The sequence below is a fragment of the Aristolochia californica genome, unplaced genomic scaffold, assembly GCF_029961685.1.
Source record: "Aristolochia californica isolate CCGP_79_NKW_82.1479 unplaced genomic scaffold, dmAriCali1.0.hap1 SCAF_8, whole genome shotgun sequence".
NCBI lineage: Eukaryota > Viridiplantae > Streptophyta > Magnoliopsida > Piperales > Aristolochiaceae > Aristolochia > Aristolochia californica.
Window position 1 is genome coordinate 38,579,641 of NW_027182279.1, and position 23,020 is coordinate 38,602,660.

The 23,020-nt window shown below is 36.2% G+C and overlaps 1 protein-coding gene across 1 annotated transcript in view; it reads left to right on the top strand.

Annotated features, from left to right (window-relative positions):
- Positions 1-5,336: 5,336 nt before the first annotated feature.
- LOC137938888 (probable aquaporin PIP1-5) overlaps positions 5,337-23,020 on the top strand; it is a gene marked incomplete at its 5' end in the record, with an annotated part of 28,672 nt that continues 10,988 nt past the window's right edge. The window contains 2 exons of the mRNA XM_068783981.1: positions 5,337-5,370; positions 5,757-6,051. Of these exons, the coding sequence (XP_068640082.1) occupies positions 5,337-5,370; positions 5,757-6,051 (329 nt within the window). The remainder of the gene's footprint in view (positions 5,371-5,756; positions 6,052-23,020) is intronic.

The following is a 23,020-nucleotide window of genomic DNA, read 5'->3' on the forward strand; positions in this document are numbered from 1 at the left end:
GCCAACAATATGAAAAAAAAAAATCACCTTCACATAAATTAATCCATCATCTCTTAGCATTATTCTTATCCTTAATTAATTTTAGATAATCCTCTCTCATTATTATCTACCCACCAAACACCTTTGCAGTCTCTCTCAAGATTCTTCCAAATTTCTCCTCTCACAATCCTAGCCATATGGGGTACCTTCAAGGAACCAAATACTACATGCTGATGTATAGGCGGACGGACAATTTAGAAGTCATTGGTTACTCAGATTTTGACTTTGCTGGCTGTGTTGATTCCCGCAAATCAACATCAGGATACATTTTCTTGTTAGCTAGTGGAGCAATATCATGGAGGAGTGCCAAACAGATTTTGACCTCCACGTCGACTATGGAAACCGAGATAGTTTCCTGTTTTGAGGCTACTTCACATGGTGTATGGCTTAAGAGTTTCATTTCTGGGCTTAGAATTATGGATTCTATCTCTAGGCCATTAAGAATATATTGCGATAATTCAGTTGCTGTTTTTATGGCCAAGAACAACAAAAGTGGAAGTCGAAGTAAACACATCGACATTAAGTCTTTGGCCATAAGAGAACATGTTAAAGAAAAGAAAGTGGTCATTGAGCACGTCAGCACTGACTTAATGATCGCAGATCCTTTGACTAAGGGCATGCCACCGTTTAAATTCAAGGATCGTGTTGTGAATATGGGACTTGGTTCCATTATGTAAATTTTTTCATTGTATGAACAATGTTATTTCAGTGAAATTCTTAAATTAATGTGATGTTTTTTTCTCATATTTATGTGCACTTTAATTTTGAGAAAATTCATCTGTGTTGGACCAAAAGTAAACATAGGGTTTATTCATACAGTATAAGTAATACATACATAGTAATACATGAAAGATACTACTCGTCATTAGAGGACCTATCGCCATGATTCATGTATTTATTACTTAAATTCAGATTATCGATGAGTTTAAAATTATATTAGAAGTTTGGACCAAGTGGGAGAATGTAAACCGTTTTTTGTGAGAAACGGTTTTCTCAAACGTGTGGTCTCAAATTTCTGGCAGTTGCAACTCCCTCGGTAACACGAAGCCATGAACCTTGATGGGAGGTTGGCTTCGGTTAAGTATGGTTTTCGGTCCCCTGTCTCGTCACTCTCATTCCCCTTCAGTTCAGTGCCATCGCCGTGAGTGCTCAGAGATCGGAACCACCGAGAAAACAGAGCGAAGGAATTTGAAGCGTATGGAAGGAGGTATGATTTATCTTCCGTTTAATTCATAATGAATTTCATGTTGTTATTAGAAATTCATGATTAAGACTCACACGTACCACCAAAGGTCCAAGCAATTCCCTGAATACCCACCGATGCACACTTGTTGGGAGCTCTGTTAACCCCCATCACGGTCAAAATCGTGATGTAGAGAAACAGGAAGGTAGCTATGAACTCTGCAATTCCAGCTGTCCAGAAAGACCATGACTTGAGTTCCCCTGGCTCAAACAAAGGAGCTGGTGGAGGCTCCTTGTAGTACTTGTCCTCGGTCTGTGCAGCTGTTCTAATAAGCTGCCTTTCAGAGAACTTGTTTGCTCCGAGCTTAACATCCTCTTCCTTGCCCTCCGTATCTCCTCTCTCTTGTTTCTCTCCTCAGGGGCACCAAACCGCTACTGAGAAAAGCTGTGCAGTGGTTGGAAAGATGACATAGGGAGTCTTTATGGATGAGGATTATCAGTAGATTAAGGTCCTGTAAGTGGTTTTGCGACTTTCTTCCGCTTTAATTATGAGTTTTTTTATTCTACAAAGAAAAAAATACAGGTGGATCATGTTTGGACAGGCAACACTGTGAAGGACTGAAACCATTTAATTTCTGGATTATTCCTTACTAGACCTCTCTAAAATTTTCTCTCTTCCGTAACAAACCAGACCTGCTAGATAAAACGGAACTTTGCTACATGGTAAATCAAAACAGAGTTAAAAACTTGGACACAAACTTATGCCTGGTGGGTGGGTATTATCCATAGTTTTTCTTTTGGTGGTAAGAATCTCATTTTTTCTATGGTATAAAATACTTACTTTCTGGTTCTTACCGACAAAGAAGACAACAATTTTAACCGGGCAAAATACAATCAAGAAGGTTATCTTTTAACTGAGAAAACTGTAGATCTGTCAAAACACAGCCAAGAATTTCTTGCTATGAACACTGAATTCCAAGGTAGCCTATTTATAGGAGTGGGACGCTTAATTCCTCGATATTTTCTTGGTGGAGCGAACACAATTCTGGTGGGAAATTTATTTCTTCATTAAATGGCAAGATGGAACACGTGGTCCGATTAACAGTAGAAATTCGCATCGGCCATGGAAATGATGGGATTACTAAAATTTAAAAATACCTTTAACGGGACTAATCTCTTATTGACAGGTGATCACTGGTTTTATAAATGGCATTTATTCACGGAACCAATCTCGTTATAAAACGAAATGTTTTAATAGAATTATATGAATAAAACAGTTCTTTATGAATGATTCAAACAGTAGTGAAACAGGGATAATTGTCATGATAAACTGAGTTTTCGTGAGACTGAGTGAGAATATTACCTTTACCCCTCTTGGGCTTTCTTTCAACCATGTGACCACTGGTTGGTGGATGCAATGAATGCAAACAGATGCTATTGCATCAGATTATTAATTGAGGTTTTACTGCAGGTATATCCAGCATTTCACGGAGGCAGCACTGAAACTCGGCTCTTCGTTTACTTTACAGTAAGTCCTAAAAAAGCTCCCATTAATCTTTCAGTAAAGATCATTCGCTGTTACTATCATAACCATTCCTATTAAAACATTAACTGTGGAGAATAATTACGGAAACGGAAGCTGCTATAACACTAACTGTGGGTTCCTCCAAGTAGACCCAAAAATAACTCCTGGAATGATATTGCCTAAGGTTTCTACTTACGATGGAACTCAAGAGGAAATCACCATTTACGTGTATAGAATGACACCTCTGGAGATTGGTGGCTTGGATATGAAGACAGTAATGGTTATGTATCAGTGGGATACTGGCCAAAAACCCTCTTCAACCCTCTAGCTAATTATGCAGACAGGATGGACTAGGGAGGAGAAACTGATTCTGATGTCTACCCAGGAGTAACTTATGCGCCAATGGGGAGTGGTAGATTCCCTTCTGAAGGCTATAAAAAGGCAGCTTATATGAGTAATATGAAGGTGGTAGACAGTAGCATGCAGTTCGTAGATGCCTCAAGTAATCTTATTCCAGATGCAGAAACACCACAATGCTATCAGTTAGGAGACAACCCGGTTGATGTTCCCACGATTGGTCCACACTTCTATTTTGGAGGACCTGGGGGCACTTGTTGAACTGCACTTCCATGGCGGTACTGAATCACGAACCCTAATCATCTACTACTAGTCATCTACTACTACTACTACTACTACTACTAGTAGTGATCTGTAATAAGCAGATGGCGTTGTGTAATAGCTTGTCGAAAGTTTATATTAAAATTAAACACTAAACTACATTACAATATACTAATTACTCAAATCTCTCTCTCTCTCTCTCTCTCTATATATATATATATATGTGTGTGTGTGTGTGTGTGTGTGTGTGTGTGTGTGTGTGTGTGTGTGTGTTTGAGTATGTTAAAGGGGATTGTTAGCATTTTTCATTTTCAATTAACAACTAATGAATTTGATTAAGGTTTGAAAAGCAAAGAGACACTATAAACATAATTGTGTTGTCTTCTAAAGATGTAAACCTCTTGCTCCTTTGCTTGCCTTTCTAGAAGCAAAAACCTAATTTGGTCAAGTTTAACTCTCTTCCCCTCTTCTTGAATTATTTTGAGGAACTCTCGTCAAGTCCCTCAACTATATGTTTTAGGTTGGAACTGGGCTAGACTATCTTCCTAAACAAGAGTATGAACATCCTTAACATGGAAAAAGAATATGGGCAACATTTACCTTATCCTTTTTTTATAAAACAACACCCTCATTCCACTCCTAGTAATGAAGTCATGGTAGTCTAACCAAATGTTTTAAATTACATGGACAAACATCCACACTCAACAGACTCCCCTGCACACATACATAAATAAAATAAAAAATAAAAATATACATTAATTTCTAAAAATTATTTAGTAATAGTATTTCTCACATGCTAAATTAATTTACATAAATTTTTATTCATATAAGGAATATTTTTATTTAATATAAAACTCTTCATTAGTCCAATAAATATGTCTATCTTATTTTTTTTTGTTTTTATTTCATATAAGTTACTAATAAATATTGCAAATTGAATTATGCAATACGAAAAAATACCTTAAGGAGTTTAAAGAATAATTTAAAGCATATTTTCTTAATTGAAATTTAGAGTAATTTTATATTATAAATAAAAACATCTTCATTTTTTAAATTTTTATATAATGAAAATATATATTACATAGATATTCATTATTATTTATTTTTAGTTAAAACTTACCTTCTGTTTAGCCATATCTTTCATGTTTCAGCACCTGCCAACCTTTGTACAACATAAACCCAATAATTGATAATTTCCAACACCCAAAATTATAATTTTTTCATAAAAATTTTTTAATATTAAATATTTTAAAAATATATTTTATACATTAAACTTCACAACTAAAATTTTATTAATAACAAGATAATCATTTTATTACTTGTGGTTTTCTTATCAATGCACTCATCTTGGGCATGGGTTGGTTTTATAAAAATCATTTCTCTTTCATATGAGAAATATTAAAAAAAAAACTCATCTAAATTACAATATCACCAATCATTTTTATAATTAATGTGACAAATGACACCTCAATTTTATGATATTTCAAAGCCTAAAATATAAAAAAAATCATCTTCACATAAATTAATCCATCATCTCTTAAGCATTATTCTTATACTTAATTAATTTTAGATAATCCTTTCTCATTATTATCTACCCACCAAACACCTTTGCAATCTATTTCCATATTCTTCCCAATTTCTCCTCTCTCAATCCAAGCCACATGGTAATCTACACGTGGGTAAATGTCTTTGGTGACGTAGGACAATCACAGTCTACACGTGGCAACCAAGATAAGGATTAGGCGGTTTTGGTGAGGGAACCCTTTCGTTGTTTTCCTTGTCACACATGCTGTCATAGGGCCGAGGTTATTTGTCCCCTGAGGATTGAATTGTCTGGTCATGAATGTCATACGTGGGCCACTCCCACATATAGGTATGAAGTCTATGAAGCATATACCGAATATGCGAAATAAGTTCATTCTAATATGCTTTTGATTATCATTCAAGTAAACGGGTAAATAAATAATTAATAATTGCCTTGGTCTACTGCACAGCTGGGATCTCAGGTAAAAAATTGTTTTTTTCTTTTCAGATTTTTTCTTTCTCTGCTTGGGATAAATTTAAAAAAAAAATTCTCTTTATTTTCTGTTTTCTTCTTTTGAATGTTGGGACGATTTCTCTGCCAACGAACTAGAATTCTCCTTTTTTTGTGTCTTTCTGAGAAGAACTTCGTCCTTTCTGTCTTTTTTCTTTTATATTCTGCTATTTGTTTTCTGCTATATGGCTTAAAATCTGCTAAATATATTTAGTGTTCTTCTGTATCAGTTTTCCTTTCGTTTTTGTTTCTGTCCTCATAATTTTGTACCGGATTGGAATGGTCAAGATGACTACTATGGGAACGTTTTGGTTTTCTGATTTTGAATCTCATGCTTCTGAGTTGTCTTACTTTCAGGTGGACACATGAACCCTGCTGTTACCTTTGGGCTTTTCCTGGCAAGAAAACTTTCCCTCACCAGGGCCCTCTACTTCATTGTGATGCAATGCTTGGGTGCAATCTGTGGTGTTGGAGTTGTCAAGGGCTTTGGAAAGAGTCCTTACGAGGTTTCTGGTGGTGGTGCCAACGTGGTTGCCCATGGCTACACCAAAGGTGATGGCCTTGGTGCTGAGATTGTGGGAACCTTTGTTCTTGTTTACACTGTCTTCTCTGCCACCGATGCCAAGAGAAACGCCAGGGATTCTCATGTTCCTTTAAGTATTAGTTAAAAAACCGAATCTTCTTCCTTTATAGTGATCTGAGTTCTTCAAATGTTGAATTTTTTTACTGGTCTTTCAAAAGGTTTCTTGTTCTTATATTATGCCATCTCTGCTGACTAATTCTTGAATATTGTTCTATGTTCTTGATAGTTTCTCCAAGCTACTAGGATTAGATTCTACTTCTTCTCATCTTGTTTCCTAGGTCGTGGATTTCCTTCCAGTGGCATTTGATTCTGCAGTTCCTTCTGTTTGTCTTCTGCAACTCTTTGCTAGTAGAATCTACAACCTCAGCCTAAACTGCTTCAAGAAAACAATAGGATCCAACCACCATGTCTCATCTCAATATTCCAAATTCTGATAAAGTTGAAAGACCACCCTCACTCTCATTCCTGAATGGTTTCTCCAGATAAGGCTTCTTTGCTTTTAAAATGGGTTCTCCATGCTTTTCCTTGGATGCTTGCTTTTTACTCAAAGTTGGCATCTGTTTCAAGGGTCCCTCTCCCCAAAACCTTTACCCTGAAAAAATGGAAATTTGACCCTCCAAATGCCCACTGCACATGATATTATTGATGTCTTTCAATTATTTAAGGGCAACTTCATTACTCCTGTCCTTCTCTATCTTTTTATCTTAACTCCATTATTGACTTTGTGATCTATAATAAGCAGATGGCGTTGTGTAATAGGCTCATGGTTGGGGTTTGTATATGGCAGAGATCCGCCTCGACTTTTATCGTATGAAGCCGGTGCATCCAAGGTCGCCACCTTGGACCAGGCTTTAGTAGAAAGGGACACCATGCTCAGTGAGGTGCGAACTCATCTCCAGGATGCTCAGAATACTATGAAATTATATTATGATAAGAAGCACTGGGAAATATTCTTTTCTCCAAGTGATTATGTATGGCTGCCTCTCCAACATTATAGGCAGCTTTCACTGACAACCACCAAACGCCTCAAGCTCTCTCCGAAATATTATGGTCCCTTTCAGGTGTTGGACCACATTGGCACAGTCGCCTACCGCTTGCAACTTCCACCCGAGACCAAGATCCACAATGTGTTTCATGTCTCCCAACTGAAGGCCTTCCAGGGAGACTCCCCATTACTGCACACCCCTCTTCCCCCACTACATGAGGGACATGTCCTTTCTACTCTCGCGCAAGTGTTGCAGGCCCTTAACATTCAGGGTGATTGGGAGGTACTAGTTCAGTGGGCGGATGCTGACCCCATTGACACTACAAGGGAGCCCTTGGCCGCTTTCAGAGCTCTATACCCCACTTTCGATCTTGAGGACAAGCTCTTTCTCCAGGAGAGGGCTGATGTTATGGACTCCATTGCATCCCGAGTTATCAACAGGCGTAGGAATTAAATTATGTTATTTCCCTTTTCATGTATTTCAATTTGGTTTGGTTTGGTCTGGATGTAAATTGGCGTGAACCAATGGACCCACGGGTCTAACTTGTATTTTCGTCCCCAAACCTATTTATGGGGACGACAAGAGGAATGAAGATTAAGCATTGAGAAATCTAGTTTAGACAGGTTGGATTCTCCCTCAGAGGTCCAAGTCGAGCTTCCTTCATAGCTCAATCATCTCTATTCCGTCATCACCATTCCACGTTCAAGAAATAGAGTTTCTCTCCCAGCGTCAACATCCAATCTGGAGGGAAGAGAAGGAAGAAGGGTGAGAAGATTCATGGCTCGGGAAGATCCTAACAGTTTGTCGACAGTTTATATTAAAATAAATGGGTACTTACTCTTTGGTACCTAATATGATCGTCCAACCTTCTTCTTGGCATATCAAGTGATTGAAGCCATAGTTACTTAAATGTTTTAGATAGTAGAAAACCCCCCTTCAAAGATTAATGAACGACAAGATCACACTCATTGCCTGATGGTAATTATTCTTCTCTGCTACTAGAAAGAAACTGTCATGGAATTCTTTAACTTGGAAATAAGTAAGCTGATGAAAACAAGATTTTTAGTAGCAGAAGCAATTGTTCATGTCTGGATGTTGCAGCTCATTAATGGGGTTGCTGAGCAGAGAAACTTCATTTTCAGTTATTCCTGTCACTGACTTGCATAGTTTTACTTTTGCGGTATACCTATCACGAAGGGTTTCTATTCTATTTCATGTTTCTGCAAATTGTGATAATCTTCTTTGAGATCAAATTTGAAAAATATTTAGTCTTCTTCATTTGCTTATCGTAAAGTCTCATAAAAGCTGCCATACTCGTCTTTAAAATGGGTGTTCTTCTTTAATTATGCAAACAAACAATTACAGACCAAGAAGCCCCCATAAGACTAAGCGGCTTTAACCCCGGCTTTATCCCGGTAGATGAAAAACTGGAACGATTTTTATGTCATAAAAAAATAACCTGATTAGTGATCCGTGATTTGAACAAGTATGAGTGAACCCTAATTTTTTTAAAGTTGTTAGAATTGTTAGAAGAAATTATTCATTCGGGACTATTTTTAGTCCTTAGACCATGTCTTCTGGAATGTAAAACAAAAGAATTTTTGTTTTTCTGTAAGGCTATTTGTAAGCCATTTTGATTTTTGAATAAACAGTTTTTTCTAGCTCCCTGATTTTTGCATTGTATATGAAAAATTCAACATCTGGTATCAGAGCTGGATTAGCGACTCCAGGAAGAAAATTCCGTTCGGCGACCCCTGGTCTTCTTGCGCCGCAACCGTAGAAGGAGAGAGGTCTGACATCAAGAAAAAAAAAGAAATTTGTGAGACCCCTCTAGAAAAGAAAATTCCGTTCAGGAAGAAAATCCTGAAATCAGAGGAGACGGCGAGAGAGAAAAGAAATTTGAGAGAGGGAGAGAGCAAGACCCCTCCAGAAAAGAAAATTTCGGAACCCAGAGATCCCAAAAATCAGAGACGGCCGCAGACCCATCCTGACTCGACGAAAGCTCCCTCCGGAGCTTCCCAAAAATCAGAGACGACGAGAGAGAGATTAAGAAAAAAATAGCCACATCGTTGCCGCAAACCCCTCCAGACTCGACGAAAGCTCCATCCAGAGCTTCCCGAAACCCAGAGATCCCAAAAATTAGAGACGGCGAGAGAGACATCAAGAAAAAAAATAGTCGTGCCGCAGCCGCAAACCCTTCTTCGCCGATTTCTGCTTCCTAACTTTGGACAGAAGAAGCGACTTTGATTTCTTCGCCGGCGTCGACGTTGCCATTGCCTGGGTTCTCTCCCCACCGAACGGCTGATCAGTCTTCGTTTTTCCAACGCCGCTTTGAGGAGAGAGGAGCAGTGCCTGTTTCGCGGAGATAAGAGAGAAAAATAAAAAACGAGGAGAGCGTTTAGAGGAGGGAGAAGAAAAAAATATGAGGAGGAGAGCGTTCCGAGGAGAGGAGAAATAAAAAAATAAGGAGAGCCTCGTGTTGATTTGAGGAGAGAAGAACAACGCTTGTTTCGAGGAGAAAAAAATCCTTGAGGTGAAAAAAACAGTAAGAATGACAATAGTTTTGTTCAACCAGCAATTCCAAAGCTTAATGAACACTTTGATCAGGAAAATTTTCTGCACTCGAAAGAATATTGGGACTTGATGGAAGAAGGGACCCCTAGAGCAGAATCAAGGGCAGAACTCATAGAAGAACAAAAGAAGGTGATTGCATATGCAAAGCTGAAGGATTTGAGGTTAAAAATTATCTCTTCCAAGCCATTGATCGATCAGTCCTGGAGACTATTTTGAATAAGGATACATCAAAGAATATTTGGGAGTCCATGAAGCAAAAGTACAAGGGGACGGCACAGGTGCAACGTGTACAACGTCAAGCACTTCAAAAGGAATTTGAGGTGCTCAACATGAAGTTAGGAGAATCTGTGAATGAATATTTTGCTCGAACCCTTACTATAGCTAACAAGATGAGGGTTCATGGTGAGAAATGGAGGATATTGTGGTATTTGAAAAGATTCTAAGATCTATGACAACAAAATTCACCTGTGTTGTGTGCTCAATTGAAGAGTCTAATGATCTAGACACCTTGTCCATTGATGTGCTACAAAGCAGTCTTCTAGTGCATGAACAACACATGAATAGTCATGTTGTGGAAGAACAAGCATTGAAAGTTACTTATGAAGGACACTCAGGAGGAAGAGGACAAGGTCGTGGTAGATTTAGAGGGAAAGGACGAGGTAGGCAAAATTTTGATAAGTTTACCATTGAGTGTTACAATTGTCATAAGGTTGGACATTTTCAATATGAATGTCCAACAAAGGGGACAAAGACAAACGCACATTATGCAGAAGTTAATGAAGAAATGTTGTTAATGGTATATGTGGACTCCAAGAAAGCTAGTAAAGAGGAGCTATGGTTCCTCGATTCAGATTGCAGCAACCATATGTGTGGCAAGAAGGAGCTTGTCTTCATGCTTGATGAAAGTTTTAGCAATTTAGTAAAGTTGGGAGACAATTCAAGTATGACTGTGATAGGAAAAGGAAACATACGAATGCTGGTGAATGGACTTGTGCAGGTCATCACTGAGGTGTTTTATGTTCCAGAACTGAAGACTAATTTGCTAAGTGTTGGACAACTACAAGAAAAGGGGCTTGCAATTCTCATACAGCATGGGAAATGTAAAATTTATCATCCTGAGAGAGGATTGATCATGGAGACTGCAATGACCTCAAACAAAATGTTCATCTTATTTGCCCAGAAACAGCCAAAAGAAGAAATATGTTTTTCTTCTCTTATAGAGGATCCAACTCGGATTTGGCACTCTAGATATGAACATTTAAGCTTCAATGGCTTAAAAACTCTTCGTCGAAAAAGAATGGTGAATGGACTACCTCAATTTATAGCTCCTTCGACGGTATGTGAAAATTGTTTGGTAGGAAAACAACACAGAGATTCATTTCCAAAAGAAAGCACATAGAGGGCTTCTCTGAATCTTTAACTGGTGCATGCTAATATCTGTGGACCAATCAACCCTACTTCAAAAGGCAAGAAAAGGTATCTAATCACTTTCATTGATGATTTTAGCCGCAAAACTTGGGTTTATTTCTTGGTAGATAAATTAGAAGCTTTCATTACTTTCAAGAATTATAAGAGTCGTGTTGAGAGAGAAACTAGTTCATATATAAGATGTCTTCGCACTAATTGTGGACGAGAATTTACATCACACGAGTTCACAATTTTTTGTAAAGAAAATGACATACGTAGACAACTGACTGCAGCATATACTCCACAACAAAATAGAATTGCAGTGAGAAAAAACCAAACCATTATGAATATAGTTCAAAGCATGCTTTCAGGAGGAAAGATTCCAAAAACTTTCTGGCCTGAAGCAGTCAATTGGATTGTCTATGTTCTGAAAAGAAGTCCAACTTTCGTAGTTAAAAACATGACTCTGGAAGATGCTTGGAGTGGAATTAAACCATCAGTTGATCATTTCAGTGTTTGGTTGCATATCATATGTTCATATTCCTGATAATAAGAGGACTAAGCTTGATGACAAGAGTGTGAAATGTATTCTACTCAGAGTTAGTGAAGAATCAAAGGCATATAGATGATCCAGTTTCTCAGAAGATAATAGTAAGCAAAGATGTGAATTTTGAAGAAGAAAACAGTTAGGATTGGAGCAAGAGTCATGAAGAAGCTAGTACGGCTGATCTGGACTGAGGAGAAAGTGACAAAGAATCTCTTCCAATAAATAACAATGGTGGAAACATTGAAGCTGATCACCATGACAATTCAACAGAAGATATAGATGGTGATCATTCAGATGAGTAAAATGAAGAAAATAGGAGTAATGGCAATGCAGAAAGAGTCAGAAGGCCACCAACTTGGATGAGAGATTACGAAAGTGGAGAAGGTCTCTTTGAGGAAGAAAATACTGCATACCAAGCTTTGTTTGCAAGCAGTGATCCAGTCTCATTTGGTGATGTTGTGAAAAGTATGAAGTGGAGAAAAGCAAAGGATGTAGAAATAGAAGTCATAGAGAGAAATGATACGGAGAGTTGACAGACTTACTTGTTGAAGCAAAGAAGGTTGGGGTAAAATTGTTTGATAAGACAAAGCTCAATGAGAATGGAAAAGTGGATAAGTACAAAGCCCGGTTGGTCGCAAAGGGATACACTCAAAAGCATGGAGTAGATTATACTGAGGTTTTTGCACCTGTAGCTCGGTTAGATACAATTCGACTAGTGATTTCTCTTACAGCTCTAAAGGAGTAGACTATCTACCAATTAGATGTAAAGTTAGCCTTTTTGCATGGTGAACTAAGTGAAAAAGTATTTGTCGAACAACCACTTGGCTATGAACAGAAGGGCAATGAGTAGAAGGTTTTAAGACTGAAAAAAGCCTTGTGTGGATTTAAACAAGCTCCACGAGCTTGGTATAGTCGTATAGAGTGCTATTTCATGAAAAAAGAATTTGAGAAATGCCACCATGAACCTACTTTATTCATCAAGACTGGAAATGAAGGTAAGATCTTAATTGTATATCTCTATGTGGATGATCTTATATTTACTGGGAATGATGAGTTTATGTTTGCTAAGTTTAAAAAAAAAACATGATGCTTGTTTTGATATGACTGAACTTGGAAAAATGAGATGTTTTCTTGGCATTGGGGTGATGCAAAGATCAGATAACATATTTATTAGTCAAAAGAAATATGTTCATGAAGTGTCGAAGAGGTTCAACATGGACAAGTGCAACCCAATTTGCAATCCTATGGTTCCTGGATTCAAGCTCATGAAAAATGGAGATGGAGTATAGACAGTACTTTCTAAAAGCAGAATGTGGGAAGTCTTATGTATTTGACTACCACCCGTCCAGATGTTATGTTTGTGGTGAGTCTCATCAGTAGATTCATGGATTGCCCTACTGAACTTCATTTTCAAGCAGCAAAGTGGATATTAAGGTATTTGAAAGGTACTATTGATTTTGGTGTGTTCTACAAGAAGGAAGGAAGTGAGGAATTAATTGCCTACACAAATAGTGATTATGCTGAGGATTTAGACAAGAGGAAAAGCACTTCAAGTTATGTGTTTATGTTGGGCTCAGGAGCAGTGTCTTGGTCCTCGAAGAAACAACCTATAGTCACTTTGTCCACTACTTAAGCTGAGTTCATTGTTGCAACCTCATGTGCCTGTCAAGCAATATGGATAAGAAGGATATTGGAAACTCTCAGTCATGCTCAACATGATTCCACAACCATTTATTGTGATAACAATTCAGCAATCAAACTTTCTAAAAATAAAGTGATGCATGGTCGTTGCAAACAGATTGATGTTTGTTTTCATTTCCTTCGTGAGCTAACAAAGATGAAATTGTAAAGATAGTTTATTTTCATACGTAGGAACAAGTTGCAGATACAATGACTAAGCCTTTAAAGCTTGACGTGTTCTTGAAGATACGTGCTCTGTTGGGTGTTTGTTCGGATCCAGGTGTAAACCAATTGCTAAAAGCATTCAGTTTAAGGGAGAATGTTAAAGTTGTTAGAATTGTTAGAAGGAACTATTCCTTCAGGACTATTTTTATTCCTTAGACCATGACTTTCGGAATGTAAAACAGAAGAATTTATGTTCCACTGTAAGGCTATTTGTAAGCCATTTTGATTTTATGAATAAACAATTTTTCCAGCTCCCGAATTTTTGCCTTGTATATGAAATATTCAACAAATTTACAAGGTTGTCTCCTATAGACCCATCTAAAGTCATTATGATGTCATAACATAAAAAAGAATCTAGTCTTGACATGCCAATGCAAAATGGTCATCAGTGCACCATGTGCAAGACTTGTTGATGCTAGTGAACCACTTGTCCATCTTGACGTTTTGCCTTTGGTTACTTACATCAAACTACTTACTTTTTATCACATACACAAAATTCTTATACAAGTAGCACAATTCTATTATCTCAATCACCATCACATAATAGTCATTCACCACAATAACGCTATTTTGAATTCTTTTATGTGCTTCAAGCTGCTCAGTATTTATTCTCAGATCATTGATGATGCAGTTTGAGTAAATACGTTGGCTGATGGGGCCAAAACCAAGGATATAAATATCAAAGTGTCTATTAAGATGACCTTGGTATTGGGTCTATAAATACCAATGTGTCTATACTATGACTGCTCGTATGTTTTGTGTGGAAAATTGATATTTTATCCTTCCAAAACCTAGGATCCCCATCAAAAATTTGATCGGGCTAGTTGGATCTAGTTTCCACACCATCCAAGAATATTAAGCAAAAATTTAATGTTTCGTTATCAATATACAATTCAATGATGGAGCCTTCAAGACAAGTTTTTTTTCATACTGTATTTTTCAACATGTGTAGAAGACTATTTGAATGAAATAAGTTAGAACAAATATGACAAAATAAGACACATGCAATTCTATGACAAGGAACCGCTAATTATCTCTTAATTGGATACATCCACCAATATTGCACTGGTTTACACATCAATACCTCTTGTGATAGATGGATTGCTAGAAGCACTATAACATCATAGAATGCAGGTGGAAAACGATTTCCAAATGATATAATATCATACTGTAGCATGTTCAAGTCATCCACCCTTAGCATCTTCAGACACTTCTCCATGAAAATTTATCCTAACTAAATGATAGGAGTCATCACATAATTTGGTAGACAATAAGCATGCAATAGGAGACTAGGTCATGGTCAAACTATAGTTCGACCAAGCCTCTTTTATTATATCAATTAGTGCATTGGTTATGCTCATGTTATGTTCATATTATTCAATTCTTTGTCATCTAAACTATTAATTATTTATCTTTATAAGTTTATGTTATGTTAAATAAGTGTAGTATGCTCATGTTATAATCGTCGTTCTAAGTTCCTGATCAGCCTAATTATTAGTTGTTTATGTTTATAAGTGTATTAAGTGCATGTTATGCTTACGTTCTTTCATCTTAATTATATATTTCTTATGTTTATCGATGAATATTATACATGTTATAATCACATTATGTGCAAATTATGAATAATTTTTAAGGGTTAGCTGAACACAATTTCCTGTGGATATATACTCATTGCTATCATTATAAAATAGACACATAATCCTTCTTCACACAATCCATACAATGGTCTCATCCTACCACCCTTGGCTCCACAAAAAGATCCTCGTTGCATATAAAACCATTGCATAGCACTCTGATTATAATTCAATTTAAGAAAAATATTTTTTATCAAATAAATAAATTAATTAAATGAACTTCAGCTGCATTACTCAGTTCATCTCTTGATGTTGATAGTGGAGTGTCAGACTTCAAGTCATCTCGATGCTTAAGGGGGGATTTTAGTCAACAAAACGGAAATTTGAAGTTCATCTTCATCTCCAACATGAACTTCATGTTAGTCATCTACATAAACTGCATCTTTGAACTTGGTGTTAGTGTTGACGACTTCATGTGCATTGGAAAACAGTTTCCAGTGTTAGTGCCCCAACATGAGAAAAATATAAAAAACAAGAGAATCATTAAACCCTAACATCATTTCACCGAGGCAACATTGAAAGTTGCCTCTTCGATTACTTTACAGTAAGTCCTAAAAATGCTCCCATTAATCTTTCAGTAAATATCATTTGCTGTTACCATTAGGGGTGGCTTCGAAACGAGCCGACTCGATTCGACTCGTTATATATCAACCTCGAGCCGAACTCGAACTCAGAAATGGGCTCGTTTAGGTTAACGAGCCGAACTCAAGCAGAGCCAGGTTCGGCTCGTCGGCTCGCGAGCCGACTCGTTAATTTAACGAGCGGCGGGATGGGGCAAATTTTCGGGAGTCTCGCACTCTCTCTCCCGAAAAAAATATTTCGGTCTCTCTCCCGCCCTTGCTCTCTTCGTCGCCTCCTTCCCTTCTCTCTTCTTCCTCCTAAATTCCCTCTCTCGGCCTCCATCTCCCTTCTCCCTCTCGCCGTCAGTGCCCCTTCCGCCGCCTCCGCACCTAATCCTTCCCCCCACTCATCGCCTTCTCTACCTCTCATCGTCGTCGCCGTCGACTCCCGTAGGGTCTCCCTCGCCTCGTCGTACCCCAACTAGAGCGGCTTCTCTGGACCCTCTCCCGTCGTCGTCACCCCTCTACCACCACCTGCTACAGCCGTCAAATCAGTCGGCCACCGCTCTTGCCAGAACGACACAGAACCCCCGGATACCTAAAGTTTGGATACCTAAGTTGAGGGGGGGAGATTATTTTCCCCCCTCGACGCTCCATCCCGCACAACGTGCGAACTCGCACGTGCAGTTCACACATGCGAGTTTCGCATGTGTGATTTTTATAAAAAAAAAAAAAAGCTTGAAAATTCTATTCTCAGCCTGTTTTTCCTCTGGACGATGCAATAATAAGTAAAAATATAGTGTGTTAAAGTTAGCATTTGATCAAATTTTCTTGTTTATTTTTTTATTTTTTATAATTAATCATGTACACAATTAATTGGCTCACGTAATTATTGTATTAATGTATAATAAACTGCAATCATTAAATAATATAATATCTAATTTAATTAATTAATATATTAATTTATTTTAATTATACATTAAATTACTTATTTGTGTTGTAATCATGTTTTTTTTACCTAATTTGGGGTTTAAATATTATGTTTTAATTAAGTATACTATTATAAGTTACTCATTTTCTTGTTTTTTATATTTTTCTTATTTTGGGGCATTAACACTGGAAACTGTTTTCCAATGTATATGAACTCGTCCACACTAACACCAAGTTTAAAATTGAATTTCATGTAGAGGAATTAAATGAATTTGAAGCAAGAGATGAAGATGAACTTCAAAGTTTAAGTTTGTTGACTAACCCCTCTTATAATTCTCATATCCACAGTAGCTTCGGAGTCATTATTTAGTACTGGTGGTAGACTAATAGACTCGTATCGTTATTCTTTGGTACTAAATACATTTCAAACTTTGATTTGTGGCAGTGATTGGGTTCGGACTCTTCACAGTATAAAGAAAAATCAAAAGGTGAATTTCTTTGATTAATTATTTATTACGATATTTTTTAGTTTTATTTATTAAAAATTTGTTTTGTGATTACAGCCTGAGAAGAGTGCAGAGATAATGCTACCAGCTACATGATTTTTCATGTTTTTCTCATCATAGTAATTTTAATATTTTTAACGACATTAAGTAACTAGTAGTGGAAGAGTATTTTCTTATCTGATAATAACTAATTTTAATTTTTTTTTTTGTCATAGGTGGAGATTTTGCTCAAGCAAGGACGTATATTATTTTCTAGCATGAAGAGAAATAACTATAGTTTGTAAATTTATAATGGTTTATAGTTTTTATTTGGGTGATTGTAAATTGATAGTGATATTTCATTTAATTTTGTTGTGTTTGATTATTGTATGGAATTTATTTATAATATTATGCAGTGTATGGAGTGTTTAGACTATTTTATGGAGTGTATAAACAATTTCTTAGAGTGTTTATGGAATGTATAAACAATTTTATGGAGTATTTATGAAGGTATTATGTATGTTGATTATGCCCAATTTTAAATAGAGGTCATGTCAAATTTTATAAAGGTATTATATATATATATATATATTATGCTTAATTTTAAGTAGAGGTTATGCCCAATCTTATACATGTATTATATATATAGGTTATGCCCAATTTTATGTAGAGGTCATGCCCAATTTTATGTAAAATGTATGCATAATTTTATATATATTTTTTGAAAAGTTTTAAATGTATGTTGAGGCTCGAGTTCGGCTCGAAGCTCGGCTCGAACTCGGTGGGCTCGAGCTCGATAACAATTTTAGGCTCGAGATGAGGCTCGGCTCGAAGCTCGGCTCGAAATATTTAAATCAAACTCGGCTCGAACATAGGCAGGTTCGGGCTCGGCTCAGCTCGATGCCACCCCTAGTTGCAACCCACCATGAATGCAAGCAGCCTGGTTTTATTCAAGATACTGACACGTGCTTTACTCATAATTGATGTTTTAGACAGACTTTGGCCTAGCCAAGCATGATGAGGTTATTAATGGAAATATTGACATACATTACAATTTTTGTAATCCAGCATATTTTGTATCACTTTTTGCATGCAGCAGAAACTTGATTACAACTTTGTTTCAATCAATAAAAAATCACTGCTTTTTTTTACAGAGTTCATTTAGAATTAAAGAAATAATTTAGGCCCTAGACCCAAAGTCATTTAATGTCTAGTTTAATAGATGGTTGTTCTGTTGTGCCATAGGAGTAGAAAGGATGTTGACAAAAGTTCATATGGTGATCTTCTTGCTGCTTGTTGGTCTTCTGTTTGGTACTCTTGGTTAGATGCTGCTAGACCTGTTTCTAAGTCATGTTATGATTCTGATAATGCTGGAGAAGAATGCTGCCAACATACAAAGCTCTGGTGCTTTCCCGGAGCTGAACCAAGTTTATATGGATCACTAAATTTTGGGTGTTCACTGGAGGGATTGAAAAGACGTGGTTGCTCCATTGCTGGATTTTGTTCAACTTCACTGGAGGGAAGTTGAAAGTTGAAAGGCGAACCAATTGTGGATGGCACGTACAGTTAGCGAATAAATTCTTTATTTGGCATTCGAAGTCTGTATATATTCAAATGGTTTAATATTTGCTATTAAGGGTATGTTTGGAACCCAGGGGAAAGCATATTTTAATTAACCTATTTTTTATTTAATAAAATCAATGATTTTAAATTTAACGAAAACATATTATTAATTAATATTACGTACAAATATATAGTGTGTTAAAGTTATGATTAGATCAATTTTCTTGTTAAATCATTTTTTTAGGTTAAAATATATCATATGTTATTAATAAATTAATAATTAAACTTATTACATTCGTTTCTGTTATCTATAGCATTATTTATTATTTATTATTTATAATTAATCATGTGCGTATTTCATTGGTTCATGTAATTACTGTATTAATGCACAATAAAATGCAATCATTAAATACTATAATATCTAATTCAATTAATAATTATATTAATATATTTTAATTATGCATTAAATTACTTATTCGTGTCGTAATAATGCATGTTTTACCTAATTTTGGGTTTAAGGGTTATGTTTTAATTAAGTATACTGTTAGGGTTTAAGGATTCTCTTGTTTTTTATATTTTTCTCATGTTGGGGCACTAACACCGGAAACTGTTTTCCAATGCACATGAAGTCGTCAACACTAACACCAAGTCCGAAGATGCAGTTCATGTAGATGACTAACATGAAGTTCATGTTGGAGATGAAGATAAACTTCAAATTTCCGTTTTGTTGACTAAAACCCCCCTTTAGCATCGAGATGACTTGAAGTCTGGCACTCCACTATTGACGTCAGGAGATGAACTGAGTAATGCGGCTGAAGTTCATCTTCATTTTCAAGTTGACTAAACACACCACCCCCCCCCCCGCCATAGTGTTATAGCAGCTTCTGGTCCGTAATCATTCGCCTGCCACACCATAGAGACATTAGTTGATGGTAACAGCGAATGATCTTTACTGAAAGATTAAGGGGGTTAGTCAACAAAACGAAAATTTGATCTTCATCTTCATCTCATGCATCTACATGATCTTCATCTTCGAAATGGGTGTTAGGGGGGGTTAGTCCACAATGAAGTGGAATGAATTCCCCTTGCATTACCTAGTTCATCAAAAAATGGCGTTAGTGTAGAAAGACTTGAATTGAAGTGAGATTACACCATTTCATTCACTCAGGCAAAAACGGGGGAAAGTTGTTTCCTACCTATTTTGCGAATCATCAGCTTTCCACGCACGACGCACGTTGCTTCTCCCCCCCCTTGCTTTTCTACTCTCCCTCTCCTCGGCCTTCGTCTCCCGACGATCTCTGCTCCCTCCGCGATCGTTCAGCAAAGTGTTTTTTTTTTCTCCTCCCTCTTCCTCCCCCCCCCCCCGTCGGCCATCCTCCCTCTCTCCCCCCCCCCCCCCCCCCCCCCCCCCTGTCGGCCTTCCTTCCTCCCTCTCCTCTCCCTCTCGACCTTCGTCTCAGAGCACGGGAGGCCGAGCCTTTGTCGCAGAGCCCCTCAGCCTCCCAGCTTCTCTTCTCTCTCGGCCTCCCTATTTTCTCCCTCTCGGCGTACCGTCGGAGCGTCGCCTCTGTCGCCGTTGCCCACTGGCCCGCCGCTGAGGAAGACGAAGACGATGTTTAATTTTTCCTAAGTTAGGAAAAATTAAACCATCGTCATAAATGGTTTAATTATCCAATTAATTAAACCATTAGTTTTTAATTTTTTTGTTAATATATTATTAATTAATAATATGTAAAATATATATTATGTTATTGATAAATTAATATATTTATTTATTTATTATGTATTTTTTATTTTTTATTAAAATATTGAGTTTTAATGTTAAACTATATCTTATGTTATTAAAAAATAATTTATTTATTTATTATATTCACTTATGTTATTTTTAAATTTTTTATTTATTTTAAATAATTTATTCTAGTCACACGTAATTAGTATATTAATTCATAATAATCTGTAATCATTAATTGGTTTAATTATCCAATTGTTATAATTAATTAAGCCATTAGGTTTATTTATTATATTCTCTTGTGTTATTTTTTAATTTTTTTATTAATTTTGTATAATTTATTCTAGTCACATGTAATTATTGTTTTAATTTATAATAAATTATAATCATTAAGTAATATAATATAGTTTTTCATTAATTAGGATATTAATATATTCTAATACTACACGTTAAATCACTTATAAGTGTAGTAACCACGTTTATTTTTGTTAATTATATGTTTAGGTATATGTTCTATTTAAGTATATTATAAAAGGTTACTCATTCTCTTCTTTATATCATATTTTTCATTTGGGGGCACTAACACTGGAATCTGTTTTTCAGCCACTTGAACTCGCCTATATTAACACCCAAACATGAGTTGAAGTTGAATCAATTCACTTTACTTCAATTCAAGTTCATTGTGGACTAACCCCCCCTTAGTGTGGACAAGTTCATCTTCGAAATCTTCGAAATAGGGTGTTAGTGTGGACAAGTTCATCTTCATCTTCGAAATTTAAAACCATTGATTTTATTGATTATAAAAATAAGTTAATTAAACCAAGTGTTTGAGTTAACAATATTTTAATTACCACTATTAAATCACTAATACAATAAAGTAAATAAAAAATAAATATGATTAATAAATAAAACAGTATTATATTAATAACATAAGATAGATTTTTTACATGGTATTAATTAATAATATATTTTGACAAAATTAAAAGTAATTAATTAATCAAATGCATATTTTAATTATATTTTATTTACCAGAGACTTAAATATGAAGTTTAATATAGTAATAAAATTGAACAAAAATAATAAATAAATACATATACAACTTTATTAATAACCTAAAAGAAAGATTATTCAAATAAAGCGTTGTTCTTTTTTTCATTTGAATTTCTTCTACATGAAAGTAGAAAGGTAGATCAAGAATTAGTCCCAACACCTTTGAGCTTTCTTTAAAATGAGTTATTAAGAATTTTTCTGATTAGCTCTTTAGTGTGTATATGTGCAACACAGTCAACCATGTATTTCCAAATTTATTCACTTGAAGCATTTAGATTCAAACTTATTTAACCTCTCCCCCTCTTTATGTGGAAACCATCATTTGCCTTGTATAGTGAATTGAATCAAATAGTGTTTTGGGGAGGAGGGCCTTTGTAAGTTTTGTATAAAATTATCCTAAGTTCCCATCAATCTGCAATAATTCACTTTAAATTCTCAAAACTCCCTCTGATAAACAGATCATGGTCTACAAATACCAATCTGAGCTCAATAAATTGAAATGAACAAAAAAAAAATATATTAATCTTTTACAATGTGGAACTTCCTCCTAATGAAATAAATCAATACAAAAAATGCTATTCTGAATCAGCTAAGAAGAATGCTAAAATACCATTCATATTAGCGTCATGTCTAATGTCTACGGTGCCCAAAACCCCTACCTACAAAGGGTGTACAGGCAGCAGCTTCTTAACAACCTTCAATGCGGGAATACCTGCGCTCAGAAACGAACCTTTTGTTCGTAGTACATTTCCGATGACAAGTTGCAGATAGGTCAGTATACTGGTATATGGCCATGAAGAAGATATCTTGACTGGTGAGGCGGGAGTAAGAAAGGTTGTTTGAAATGTGTACAATTGGACAGATGGAAGAAACTGCCATAAAGAAAATCATGCCAACTTCAATACATCCCTTTAAAGATGGGGTTTGTGCGGCAAATACTTGCACCGTATTCCTCATATTCTGCTTTTGTATGGCATGCCTGCAAATATTATCCAAGGCAGATTGAATTGTTCATTTGTATGAAACCAACAAATAACTGAGAGAGCAAGAAAAGAAAACTCCACAGAAATGATAGAAGGTGAACAGACCAAGAAAAAATCACATATGAGGGTTTCTTGTTTTTAGTAATCACGATTCAGTGTTTAACAAGCTGGCACGATTAGAACGTGGAACAATGATTCACATCAAACATAGCTTGTATCGATTGAGTAAAACATGCAAAAAGCACATACGAAGGGAACATAAAAAAAAAAATCCCATCACCGAAACACAAACCATAAAAATTAGAATACGATGTGGTGGATATGTATAACACCCGAATCTCCTCACCACATGGCAAAAACATTCCATAGCACTTCAAAAATCCTCAACAACATTCTCAAACATTTCAAAATTAATTAAACTATTTTCACTACTACATATGCACTAAACAATGAGAAAACACACACATCAAGTCCAAATTCACCGAACACCCCTGGTAGAGCCCCATATAACTTCGCAGTCACTACGAACTGTACCTCGTAAGTGATGAGGGTCGGGTTTCATTGGCTAATGGACGCCCGTGTAGGCGACTCAGCCATGATTGAATTGGACTAAAAAACCCCTAATAAAACCTAAACACTAAACCATCAAACCCTAAAGTCCCTAAACCCTATCACCTACTAAACT